Source organism: Mercurialis annua, linkage group LG6, assembly GCF_937616625.2.
Source record: "Mercurialis annua linkage group LG6, ddMerAnnu1.2, whole genome shotgun sequence".
In the NCBI taxonomy this organism is placed as follows: Eukaryota; Viridiplantae; Streptophyta; class Magnoliopsida; order Malpighiales; family Euphorbiaceae; genus Mercurialis; species Mercurialis annua.
The window spans coordinates 38,977,611-38,991,412 of record NC_065575.1 but is presented as its reverse complement, the minus strand read 5'-3'; the positions used below and the strand labels follow the sequence as shown (position 1 = coordinate 38,991,412).

The following is a 13,802-nucleotide window of genomic DNA, read 5'->3' as shown; positions in this document are numbered from 1 at the left end:
GTCAGAGTAAAATTATAAACAATCAAATAAGGAGAGTAAAATCATAAAAATGTTAAGACAGTGATGTATTTGTACAAACTTTTCCTTATTGAAGTATAAAGTCCTATTATTTTTATATTTTAGGTAAATTTCTAAATCTCTCTTATAAATATAATATAGTCAACCACATTATTAATTTTATCTATATTAGTTTCACATTACGTGCTGTGCACGTGGCTCGTAACGTAACTCGTATATGAACATATTAGTAAATTTATTATAATTATATCAATTTTTTATTTATAATTAATATTAAATTAGTTAAGAATTTTTATAAAAATAAATATAATATATTCAGTTATTAATATTTTTTCCATACTGAATTTATTCTTCTTTTAGTTTTACTAGTTTCGCATTACGTGGCTCGTAACGTAACTCGTCAATGAATATATTAGTAAATTTATTATAATTATATCAATTTTTTATTTATAATTAATATTAAATTAGTTAAGAATTTTTATAAAAATAAATATAATATATTCGGTTATTAAATTTTTTTCCATACTGAATTTATTTTTCTTTTGGTTTTATAATAACCATAATTAAATAATTAACTTAATTTTTTTAATAATATCTTTAAAAATAATAAGATAGAAATTTAAATAATAATATATTGACCATATACAATATTTTAATTTTGTAGTTCAATCAAATTAAAAGATAGGTATTCCTACTAATTTGGAGACAATTTAGTTATTTTTTAAATACTAAAAACGAAATTGGAGATAATTTAGCTACATATTCTAATTAGTACTTTAATTACAATAGTGATTAATTAAATAACTAATCAGTTAATGACTATAAAACCTTTATTTAGTAGTAAACCGAAAGGATTATTCAGTAAATTTGTCTGTCCCCCCCCCCCATCCGTGCTTTTATATATAGTACTAGCGTTTCGCCACGTGCTACGCACGTGAGCAACATTTACATGACCCGTTGCGTATATTAAATATTAGATTATTAAATATACTACTTAAGTTCTAAATACAATATTCTTGTTTATATTATAATTGTAGCACGTGATTGATATTTATATGACCCGTTGTATATGTTATAATTAATAAATTAAATATTTTAATTTGCAAAAAAAAAATTATCGTACACACCTTTTCAGTAAAGACAACATCTAATATTTTTAATACAACTAATATTAAATTTTTTATACAACTAATTTTTCTTTTTGATAATAATTATTACCCTTAATGAACTCTATATGACCCATGATATATTAATAATAAGTAAAAAGTTAATTAAAATAGTTTAGTTGTTGAAAAATTGTTATAAATTATTTGTTATTGGCACGTTTACTCTTGTGAGTGATAATTATGTAACTCGTTCTGATTTAAATATTAACTAAAAGGTCGTGGTTTTTTTAGTGATTAAGCTTAGTTTAATTAGTAAGATCATCATGGAAGAACCTATTACTTTTAACCTACTAATTTAAAATTGTCATCATCGAATAACCTATTAACAAATTTAGAAACATTTTTAAAATATATAAAACGATAACATCTCAATTTGTTTAAATAATATGCTGAGACTATATTTAATTTGTGCTTGTTTGTTAGCAAATAGCAATCATCATAAAATAACCATTTGGAGAGTTTTGGTATATATTTCCAGTTTTCCATAAAGTATAAAAACATGGATTAGTTTTATTTTTACCGTGTCTTAGTTGCCTAAACTATAAACAGTGAACTTATTAGAGAATTTAGCCTAAACTGTAATCGGTGGACTAATAAGAGAGATTAGACTTTTGATTTTGTTAAAACTCTATTTCGATCTTTTTAATCTGTTAAATTTAGTCCTACTCAACTTCAAACTCCATCTTCACAAATCTTGTTCGGATTAATTTTTATTTTAGCTTTTAATATTTATTTTTAATAAACTATTAAATTTGCATATAGTTAAACTCTTTGAATATTTATTGTAATTTGAACTATTAATGAACACTATTATCGTAATTTTGGATATAAAAATAAAATAAAAAATAATAATTAAAAAGAGTTGTTGTATGTTTAGGTTAATATAAATTATTATAGAGTTGTTGTACGGTTATGTTAGTATAGAAAATGGACTCTTAAAACCAAATAACACAGAATTAAAAATTTAAATATAAAAAAATGCTTCAATTAAAAACTCACCACGTATAGGACTCTTATAAAGATATAGAAACATGTTTTCATGTTTGGGTAATATATCATGTAGTATATAATTTTTTAGTATTATTGTTCCTTTGTGTTGTGTGCTTAGCATCAGAATAAGTGTTTATGTTAGTTTTGTATTTAGCGTTTCGCCACGTGCTATGCACGTGAGTGACATTATATGACCCGTTGTATGTATTATTTATTAATTCAATTATAAAAGATGATATAAGTTTCATAATTAAAATGCTAATTATTTGGTGAAGTAATTAAATTAATTATTAATTATTTGTCTTTTCCATTCTTAAATTAAGCTTTTTTTGGGGGTTTTGGGTTAATGTCATAAATATCTACCAATTTTACAAGTTTTTTTATTTAATTACGCCGTTTAAAAATCGTCATTTTCATAAACGAACTATCAATTTTTTTCAAATTCATACACCGATCAAAATTTCAGTGAAAATTGTTGAGCTCGCAATTGGAGAGTGACATGTCACAACGAACCAGATAGTAACACGTTAGCAATTTTTGCCGGATTTTTAAACGACTTATGAATTTGAGAAGAATTAGTTGTTGGTATATGAAAATGACGATTTTTAAACGGAGTGATTAAAATGAAAAAAAACGTGTAAAATTAGTGAATTTTTATGACATTAATTCTTTTGTTTTCATCTTTATTGATATGCTCTAATTTAGCATCTGTTTAGGCAGAGGTATTAAACTTGAACTTAGTTTTATATTTTATTTTTTTATTTAAATAAAACTCTTTAATTATTTTACGTGAGCAATATTTATATGACCTGTTATATTTAATAATAATTAAAATATTTAATGAAATAGTTTAAGATAAAATAACTTGTTATGAATAATTTTTTATGGTACGTGCTATGCACGTAAATGATTATTATATGACCCGTTATTTAATCTTAACATTAATCAAATTATTTAATATAATATATTAGCTATAAATAAATTATTTGTGCGGTTTTCTTTTACAAATGTAAACATCCTTTGTTTATTCGGCTTTAGACTTGTTTCAAAATTTAGATTCTATTTTATTGTAACTTTTTTCTCCATCGGAATCGTAACCTTACGTGGCGTAAGCTTTGAGTTGAGGATTTTTGTCACATCTTGTGACTCTTAATAAAGCTTCTATTTATAAAAAAATATAAATCAAATATTATAAAATATTTTTTATTAAAATTAAAATTATAGCATGTAATTAATATTTATATGGCCCATTATAAATTATTATATTTTAAACAAATTTTTTTATAAGAATTCAATTATTATTGGTGTGAATACATAAAAATTATGTTAGCTGAGTATTAAAGTTAGCTTAGGGGCAGCCATTATTTTGCCTAACTCATAATTTACTGCGCAGGAGCTTTTCTTTTATTTGCCTAAGCATCGTTTATATTGTTTAATTTCTTAACCAATTGTATTGTATAGCTAAACTCCTTTCCCTATCAAAGTTAAACTCTTAGTTACTTATTCTTACTAAAAGTAATTTTTTATTTTCCGTTTAATTTAAACTTTATTTCCTACTAAAGTTAAAACTCCTAATTAATTTACTTTTATTGAATATATTAGTTAATTTACTCTTATTGAAATTATTAATATGTATTGACTCTAATATCGTAATTTTGCCGGTCCCCCCCCCCCCCCCTTCTCACATATAAGATAATTATAGATTATAGATAGATAGATAATAACCATAATTAAATAATTAACTTAATTTTATTAATAATATTTTTAAAAATAATAAGATAGAAATTTAAATAATATTATATTGACCAAATACAATATTTTAATTTTGTAGTTCAATCAAACTAAAAGATAGGTATTCCTACTAATTTGGAGACAATTTAGTTATTTCTTACATACTAAAAACTAAATTGAAGATAATTTAGCTACCTATTTTAATTAGAACTTTAATTACAATAGTGATTAATTAAATAACTAATTAGTTAATGACTATGAAACCTTTATTTAATGGTAAACTGAAAGGGATTATTCAGTAAATTTGTCTGTCCCCTGTGCTTTTATATATATATATATATATATAGTAAGTATAGAAGTATAGATATATTAAACTCATTAATGTAAGGAAAACGTGTGCTAATAATGCAAAAATGACATTCCTTATAGGCCATCAAAATATACATAAAGTGAAACAAATAAAAATGGAAGAAATATTTGTTAAGTGGGACAAACGAATAGCCGAATATTAAATTCAAAAAAATCTATCAATGTGATTGAAAAATATAAATGAGTTTTTATTATTTAGTTAAAATTTTCCTTTTTATACCTCTTTAATGAGTTATGAAGTCGTACATCTAATTCTCTATTAATGATTATTTTTAAAAATAGATGCATCATCTACAAATTTCAGTACTTTTTTTCTTTTAAACTTTTGATTCCACCAGAAGTTTATCCAGGAAATCAAAAACGGAAGGTTGACCGAAATATTCAGAAAGGCTTACAATGAAATGACTCTTGATCCTCGATCGCAAAGTATAGAGCATTCAAACAAAATTAGTAACAGTTTATGTGATCTTTCTGATCTAACTCTACAGTGGATAAAGCACAATTACTGCAGAAAGTTTACATTGAAAATGGTCATTGTTGATCTGCTGCAGCTGCCAGTGGCTGGAGAGCTTTGAGAGGATTCGTTATAACACCGTCAATAAGCCCATAGCCTGCAGCTTCTTTTGCACTCATGAAGTAATCACGGTCTGTATCCTGATTGATCTTCTCCAGACTTTGACCAGTGTGGTAGGCAAGATACCCATTAAGATTTGCCTTGTGATGTAACATTTCATTTGCCTGTCAATGATCATGCTCAGAATCAAACAGCAGTTGACGTTATATGATTGATGTATGTGTTTTGAGGTGCATGATTAATGCCGAAGTTGTTTCGAATAACTGCCGAGGAAGAGGAGATGATTGTCTGGCTGAAACTGCTCTAAATGCACTATTAGCAATTCATGAGGAATTGTATGATACAAAACATGAACTCCTTTCCAGGCATGTGTGTAACTTTAAAGTTTATAGCAGAGCCAATGTTCGGTATCAAGAGAGATGAGGACTGGTCATAATTACATATAAAATAGAGAGAAACAGGATGGTGTACCTGAATATCTATGTCAGATTGCCCACCTTGAGCTCCACCAAGGGGCTGATGGATCATTATTCTTGAGTTAGGCAAGCTGTATCTTTTCCCTTTATTCAATGGTAAAGAGAAGTCACTCATTAAGTTTGTACTTTGTAGGCAGCAAACATATTTGGAAAATTCAAAAGATCAAAAGAAAAATTTACCTTTGGTCCCAGCACTAAGCAGGAAGGCGCCCATACTGTTAAATGGAAAAAGAACAGAACACACAACCCATTATTAAGAACGAACATGAAGTGTGTCAAGCAAATTAATATTATCAGAAACAATGTTTCACCCCTTGCCTACATTATTGATAAATTAACTTTATAAGTTAACAACAGTTTCACACCACAAAAGCCAAAATTATAAGGTATTCTCTCAGTTGTGGTAGAAAGAAAGCCTTATCGCCCCACAGTTGATAGTACTAGGCGCTTGAGTGGCTTTTCCGCCCTTTAAAATTGTCAATAGTAAAAGTTGCATGAAGAAACTAGTGATTGGAAAAAGTTATACGACGAATAGTGGTCTTAGAAATGAATCACCAGCTCCAACTAAATTGACATCAAGCGAGTTTGAGATGACTTGACACAAATTCTAAGCACTAGCTTGGTGAGAAATTTCCTAAACCATCACTCCACAAAAGAATGGAAGTAAACAAAATATGAACATCAACATTGTTTCTGAAATCGCACATACACCCCATTGCGTGATCCTCAACGCTGAGGACTACATAATATTTAGCATATCATCTATCAATTCCATTGACCATGGGGTTGTTCTTTTCAGACGATTATTCAGATTTTATTGATCTCCTAGTATATAGAGGCAAAGTTATAGCTCTTCCTATGAGTGTATGTGTGCGTGTGTGCATGTGCAGGGTTAGGGTACAATAAATTTCTTTAATATTATAAAGAATTATTCTTTATCTGAGAAAACAATAAGGCTATAGTTCCATTAGCTCAAACAAATAGCTGAAAAAATATCTCCACAATATCAAAATTAACATCAGAATGTTTGTGATCATTTCTTCAAGAATAAAAAGGGCAATGCATCATACCTAATGTCTACCTAATGTCCCAGGGTATATGAATGACAAATAACAAAAGGGTTTAACCCAGTGAATCTTATACCTAGCTGCAAGTCCAACACAAACAGTAGATACATCTGGTCGGATATGCCTCATCGTGTCAAATATTGCCATACCTAAGAAGAAGAAAAAATAACTTTTCAGAAAAAGAAAATAAACAAAGTAGTGACAAACTGACAATACACTAGATAAGCAGATAAAAAAGCATTACCAGCTGTAACTGATCCTCCTGGAGAATTTACATACATTACGATATCCTGTTTAAAGCACAAAGAATGCACCAGCTAGTGAGTCTTGAAGAAGAACAGTTAATTTAGACAGTAAGAACATAAATACTGTCAGCTAATATTGGTTTATGTGATTTAATTTAGTTGTGTACATCTGTATCCCTGTAGACTATAAAGAAGAAAAAGAAGAATACAGACCTTGTTAGGATCAATTGCATCAAGATAAAGGAGCTGAGCAACAATAATATTAGCCATGTCATCATCAACAGCTCCACCACAACGTATAATTCTCTGTTAACGATGAAAAAACGCGGAAGAACATTATAAGCTAGCTAAACCAACTCACAGAGCAAGCAAACAAGCAAACAAACATAATCAAAACCAGTGACTCACATATTGAAAAAGTTGGCTAATAACACTTTGGAATCTCTCATGAACCATAGGAGGCGGACCTTGTGCTTGCCCTTGATTCGCATATGCCGGGAAGTAAGGTGAGGAAGGAACCTCCAAATCATCTCTACAAAAACAAAAATACAAGCACCAATTTGACCTCAATTTCTATAATTATGACTTAGCTAAGTAAAAATTAACAGAACAGAATAGAATAGAATATTATCACTAAGAAGTAAAATTACCGAATGGACCAAAACCCTTGGCGAGAAGTGTTCTGAGGAGACCAAGATTGACCGGAGTAAACAGCCTTTGCTGCTGAAGGTTTAAGATTCTTTCTGCTGCTACTTAAATTTCTGAATTTCCTGCAATTAAATTTGGTTTAGAACAATCAGGAAAAAAATTAATGAAACAAAAACTATATAATAAAATGAAGAAGAAAATAATAAAAACCTAGAGTGGAAGGGCTCAAAGAGAATGGGGAGCTTATGAGCATCGGGAGTGGAGCTAGGGTTTGGGGAGAAGACGAGAGAGCTGAATCTGAGAGAGGAAGCCGATGAAGATACTAAGGAATGAGCCATTTTTTTAGTACTAATTAATGCTTTAACAGAGCTGATTGGTTACGGATTTTTGGAGTTGAGAAGAAATGGGGCTTTATCCTGGGAAAAGAATTAGCAACGGCGCGCTCAATCTGGTGATTCAGCGATGATAAGGCAGTAGAAGAGTATTCGAACAAGAAAGAAAAATTGAGATGTTTAACTGTGACTTCCTTAATATCTAGCGATTCGGGTGTTGTTTAACCCATCACCCGTTTCCGACTGATCATATTGTTATTGGGCTTTTTGTTTTCGGGGCCATCTTCATAGCCCAACATAGAATGCAACGGTTTTTCAATCTTTTATAAAACATACTTAAAAAATAAAATATTTACAATATTGAACTACAAAATTGTTATTTGAAAGTCTTACTCCAAAGAGCGTCTGTTCCAATTTTTAAAAATAGTTATAACAGTTTCAAATAGTTTCTAAAAAATAAATTAAATAGATTAATCTTAATATTTAAAGATTACAAACAAAAATATTAAACTAAAAGAGTATAAAAACAGATTTTCAATACCGAAAAAATAAAGTTAAAAATGAAATATCCTTTTACAATTTCCATGATTTTTCAATTTTCAGTGTGAGTTTCTGCTACCGAAATTATCATCTAAAGCATGAACAATGTTAGGAAAAAATAAAAGAGCAATAAGTACAGCACAATGCCATTACCTTTTTTAGCTAAATTTAAGAAGAAATTTCATTTATGGATATTTAAGCTATATATAGTAACATCAAAAAACCTGGCATCCTCTTGTATAACCCATCTACTATCTACACTCCCTTAAAAAATGCTATTTCACTACCCTATCTTATTGTACTATTAGACTATTGGTGCAAAAATATCTTTAAGCATATACTTGCTGGTGGAGCACTTATCCATCAGCAGCTAGCTTCAGCTTTCGTTTGTTCCTGAACTGCCTTGTAGCACTGTAGACTGCAAAGCGGAAGCTTCGACTTGGAATCCCTATATTTGTATGGGTTGGTACAGGAAGGACCTGCGCAATTCTCACGCGGAGGAGGGTAGCTGCGAATCAATGCACAGAACAAGGGCAAATCATTAGAATCCTGGAAACAAACATAGAGAGTTGACTCCTATTCATATGCATAATCTCAGCTTTTGAATATACCTGCAGGGTTTAGAGAATAGACTAGGGAGTCCCATGTCATTAGAGAATGTCACGACCGTCCCAGTAGCACCCGTGACGCATCTGATGGTATTTGGTGGAAGAGTCAGGGCATTAGCAGCCCTCTCCTGCAGAAAACAACCGAGAAAACTAAACAATGTGCTTCATTTACTAATGATTAAATTAGTTTACCGGTCAGTCTCCCCTACCTGTGCTATTTCTTCCAGGCGCTTTTTATTTTTCTCTTCTCGCTTCTTCCTGCTGGATTCTTGACACAGTATTTTTTTTATAGCTTCAGCCTACAAAATTTATTTTTAAACTTTAGAAAACCTAAAATATACAAATGGAAGACAACTGTAGTTTATATTGAAGAGAGAAATAAACCTGAGATACCCTTGCAGCATTCTCAACTTGAATTCTCCGTTTTTGAGCAGCCTCAGCCTTCCTCAACTGCTGCTCCGTTTCTGTAAGTTTCTCCTTTTGTTCTGCATAACACAAAGAGAATAAAGGAGTAAATATACAATTAAAAATTACATTGTTATTCTCAAAAAAAGTAAGAAGTGTAATCACAGTAATTAATGCTCACTTCTTGACGGAGCAGGTGGCAATCCATTTGGAAACTCAATTAAGTTCGCACCAGATGCAGAGCCATCTCTGCTTGATTGAAGAGCCCGTTGACGTGTGGTCAGAGTCATCTCTCTCTTATCATCCATCAATGCCTCAACAGATTCTTTTTTCTGTTTCTTCTTATTACCTTCAAGCTCACCTTCAGAACCCAGATCTTCTTCTTCAACATCTATTTCCTCTGACGCCCTATCCGATGAGTTCTTCTTTCCATCTTTTACCAATTTTGAAGCACCAATATCAGACATGCTAGACAGCCTCCGCTGTTTCCTGCTTGATTCTTCATCATCTTTAAATCCACCAGTAAATTTTGGATTTTTCAGCTTCTCAAGGTATCGTATCTCATCATCCTCAGAGTCTTCACCAATTTCCTCATCCAACAGGCGTCTCTTGAGGGGCCGCTTACTCTTACGAACTGTTTCAGATTTTTCTCCTTGTTTTCCCGATGCATTCTTTCCAGAAACTTTCCCCATGAAAGTGCTCTCTTTCCCAAGACAAAAGCTACCAGTTGAAAAATCCTTCCAAGGAACTCCTCGCAAAGCAATCTTATTTTTTAAAACAGCATGATTTTCGTCTAAATTCTCCTGCAATAAGTATAAGAAATGACGAGATCACAAGGGATTCTGAGGTTACTAAATAATGAGAACAGTAATTAGGTGAGATATGCACATTCATATAAAAGAATAATGTTTCTCCAAAAAAGTTAAGTAACGTGTAAAATTAGCTAAAAAGGGAAAGAAATCAAAGAACATAAATCTATGAGCGCAGCCAGAAATCAGTGTTGACAACTGAGATTAAAAATCATAAGGCATAACAAGGTAAGACAAAATAAAAGATACCTAGCTCTAAAAGATATGGTAATGTGCTCTATGCACACTTACATATTGAAATACGTGAATTACTTTAAGAAAATAAAGTATTAGATATTAGTAGATGATCGCCAAACACCTAACGTAAACTATTCATGATTTCAGATATTAGACAATTTAATATAAGGGACATACAATGCATGTGCGCACAAATGCGCACACAAAACGTGTATAAAACATGGGCACACATGCATGCTACACCAACGCGAGTTAAGCGTACAAACGTACCTGAGGCTTATGCTTAACTCTGGAAGTTTCTGATAACTGAGAGTTCTGTGTCGAACCATTAGCTGTCAAGTTGGAATGAATTGTTCGTGTGATACCACCAACTTTGAGCTTAACCTTTTTTACCTTGTTTTCATTAACTAAAGCATCTAAAAGTACTTCTGGCTGCTCTAAATTTTTCCTTTCACCATTTTTTCCAGGGCAATTAGTTGCATTTACTGACTCTGAGTCGCAAAAGTCCTTCAACTTGCTTGTGTTTTTCCTATTAGCAGGGGCAAGCACACCTTCGCTGAAGCGTCTACTACCATTTGTACTTCTCCCTGACTCATTACTGCAGAATCTTCCACTCTCGTTGCGCTTCAAATGGTTCTTTTCATGTGCAGCTACAGTAGCAGAAGAAACCCTTGACGTGCACGCATTAATATTAAACTCTTGCCTGCCAGAACTACTATCGAACTCATCCGAAGGCGGTGTGGTCGACGATGGTGAATGATCAAGACTAGCTGGTTGTGAATCAGGTTTAGGCCGACGAGACGTTTGCGTTCTTTTCCTTTTTACAGCAGTTCCACCATTGTCAAAATGACATTGACCCAAACGAACATCACACTCTTCCATCGATGAAACTTTGTTAACCATATAAAATCATATGCCGTCCAAAGTCCTCTAAAACTACTGCATCAAAGATAAAACCAATGAGCACTTAAACCAAACAAAGAGCTCAACAAACATTACATTGCCATAAAATACAACAAAACAATACAAAATACTTGTTGACCACGAAAACAAGTTAACAACATCATGAAAAGAATTAACAAACAAACGGCAGCCATAAGCAGCTTACATGGAATCAAATCAACCCACATTGCAGCAAATATCAATCCAGCAGATGAAAACTAGAGTCTAATTGAATAATTTGCCCTAATAAAGTAATAATCACACCCGTATGAACAAAAATTGAAAAAATCAACATAATCGAACAAAACATGTAAGCATCAAAACATCAATTGAAGAACAAGAAGAGAAAAAACACCATAGCAATCAAAAATTGAACACAAACCCAATAATTGATCAATCATAACAACGAAGAAGAACACATAAAACCAAACCAAAACACAAAATTTTCTGAAAACGCTGCAAAAAATAGAGAGAGATGCGTTACCTCGAGAAAACGAGAAAACCCAAGGAACCAGAGAGCAAAGAGAAGAGAAATAACGAGAATATAGAAGAGAAGGACAATAATTGAGATATAACTAAGTTTTTTCTTAGGTTTATTTGGTCACGGTATAAAATTAGGGTTAGGAAAAGAATGAGAAGAAGAAGAATGATGGGAATGAGAATAAGAGAGGTAAAGGGACTTATTATCTCCTCCTTGTTCTCCATTTTTTGGCTATTGCCACACCTACAAATTACACTTACTCTGTTTTTTTTTTTTTTTGTCTTCCTTCTTGGGCTAGGATTTTTAATTTGGTCGAGTGCAATATATGCCGACTCAACTCGTTTCTTAACTCACTGAACCCAAACCTTTCTCTTTCCTTCTTTTTCATTGCTTCCATTCTTTTGTTAAAATATTTAAGAAATTGTTTAAATTTTTTCCTTTCTGTTTCCTTTCTCGTCTTTGAAACTGCGAGGATGTGTGGACGTTAAGATTCTACGCACCCTCCGTTTACGTTAGTTTGTGGTTTGTCTATTAGTTTTTCACACGTGTCTTATGCCTGCGCAGCATTTAACATTTAATTCAAGGGAAATTTTTATTTGAACTCTTCCTATAATATAGTTTATGTGAAAATTATTTTAGTTAATATATAGGCAAAAATATGCTACGTGTTTTTAATCAAAACAATAAATATATTTTTTAAATAATTATAATAATTTAATCTGTCAATTTTTATTTATAATAAATTTATTTTATTTTCATAATTAATTTAATTTTAATTTTATAAAATTAATATTTTTAATTTTAATTTTTTTTTTGAATTTTTTTTTATTTTAATTTAGAAAGGATGATTTGAGTTTAAAATGACGATATGTATTCGAAAATAAATTTAAAATAAAAATTGTATATATTTGTCATGAACTATAAAATGAATAGTTTTATCACCATAAATTATTTTTAAAGATATATTTATTATTTTGATTAAAAATATAAATACAAACAATTATTTTTTTCTACTATAAATTCGAATTAAATATAAATTACAGCATAAATATTAATATATTTGAATTTTAACAATACGCAATGCCCATTATAATTTCTGACAAATTGAATTATTAATATTACTTTTGAGATAATTTCTTTTAATAATAATTGGAAAGAAAGAGCATTTATAGAAAGTTTAATTAACGCAACTGAATAATCTATTGTCTAATTTTTAAACCATTTGAACTATTTTTAAATAATATTATTTCTGAATTGGATGCCGAAAATGTACCATAGATCATCAAAATTATCTGTATTACACTCTAAAATGTCTCGACTCGATTAAAACTACTTCATTTTGCACATTGAAATTCTGTAAAATCTAAAGCTATCCTTCATCATCTTCTCATGCTTTACCATTTTGAAATAATATATCCAATTTGAAAGAAAAAAATAGGTTAACTTATTTCACCACCTTGCAGTATAAACTATTTATTAATAACTTATTACGTGGTATAAATACATTAAAAAATCCAATTTTAATAGAGGACCGCAAACATTTGTTTGATAGATCAACATCATTTAGTATTGTTTCTGGTTCAAGAGGTATAAATGAAATATACTCATACGCCTTTTATTTATTAGGATTTTTTTTCATATATAATTAATTATTGATGAATATTTTAATTTACTTTTTAAAATATGTCTAATTTATTAAAAAAATGAATTTTTATAAAAAATAAATAAATTAAGGAATCAAAATACTTTGTATTATTTATAATCAATTTTTTTTAACCAAATCAACTAATATTATAATTGAAGGAGGGTGTATTACTAAATTTAATCAAATATCAGGAAATTTTTTTATTAAGTAAGAATAACATAATTAATTTGACCTAATTTTATAAGATTTCAGTACTAGATAAAAAAAATATTTTCTCGCTTTTTAGTTAACTTATTAGGAGTTTTTCGATACACATTTACAGAATAATATACCTTTTTGATTGAAGGGTGATACAATCAGCATAAACTTTTAGTTTATCTATATTATATTTAGGTTTAGTTATTTAAAAATACTCCACTTTTTGACTTTTTTGTTTAGGACCTTATCTTCAAAATCCATAATTTTAGCTTATTTTTCAATTTCAACCATAGCAATTCGTTTAAATTGAAATTCAAATAT

General features: G+C 30.0%; 2 protein-coding genes across 2 annotated transcripts; both read right to left on the bottom strand.

Moving 5' to 3' along the window:
- Positions 1-4,564: 4,564 nt before the first annotated feature.
- LOC126688262 (ATP-dependent Clp protease proteolytic subunit 5, chloroplastic) lies at positions 4,565-7,795 on the bottom strand. Its single transcript, XM_050382895.2, has 9 exons — positions 7,495-7,795; positions 7,287-7,406; positions 7,045-7,168; positions 6,850-6,942; positions 6,636-6,681; positions 6,468-6,540; positions 5,505-5,539; positions 5,320-5,408; positions 4,565-5,012 (listed from the first exon to the last, which is right to left on the bottom strand). Exons 1-9 carry the CDS (start codon positions 7,620-7,622, stop codon positions 4,806-4,808), a joined length of 915 nt encoding a protein of 304 aa, XP_050238852.1. The 5' UTR covers positions 7,623-7,795; the 3' UTR covers positions 4,565-4,805.
- Positions 7,796-8,280: 485 nt separating this feature from the next.
- On the bottom strand, positions 8,281-12,082 carry LOC126653751 (uncharacterized). The gene is made up of 7 exons (XM_050347688.2): positions 11,642-12,082; positions 10,486-11,154; positions 9,351-9,972; positions 9,149-9,249; positions 8,974-9,063; positions 8,768-8,892; positions 8,281-8,664 (listed from the first exon to the last, which is right to left on the bottom strand). The coding sequence occupies exons 2-7, from the start codon at positions 11,116-11,118 to the stop codon at positions 8,520-8,522; spliced, it is 1,716 nt and encodes a 571-aa protein (XP_050203645.1). The 5' UTR covers positions 11,119-11,154; positions 11,642-12,082; the 3' UTR covers positions 8,281-8,519.
- Positions 12,083-13,802: the final 1,720 nt, after the last annotated feature.

Coding starts and splice junctions, on each gene's coding strand:
- LOC126653751 (XM_050347688.2), bottom strand. CDS start 11,118: ATGGTTAACAAAGTTTCATCGATGGAAGAGTGTGATGTTCGTTTGGGT. Junction 8,893..8,973: donor GCCTGGAAGAAATAGCACAG/GTAGGGGAGACT, acceptor TGTTTTCTGCAG/GAGAGGGCTGCTAATGCCCT. Junction 8,665..8,767: donor CTATTCTCTAAACCCTGCAG/GTATATTCAAAA, acceptor ATTGATTCGCAG/CTACCCTCCTCCGCGTGAGA.
- LOC126688262 (XM_050382895.2), bottom strand. CDS start 7,622: ATGGCTCATTCCTTAGTATCTTCATCGGCTTCCTCTCTCAGATTCAGC. Junction 6,682..6,849: donor ATGCAATTGATCCTAACAAG/GTCTGTATTCTT, acceptor TGCTTTAAACAG/GATATCGTAATGTATGTAAA. Junction 6,541..6,635: donor AGGAGGATCAGTTACAGCTG/GTAATGCTTTTT, acceptor TCTTCTTCTTAG/GTATGGCAATATTTGACACG.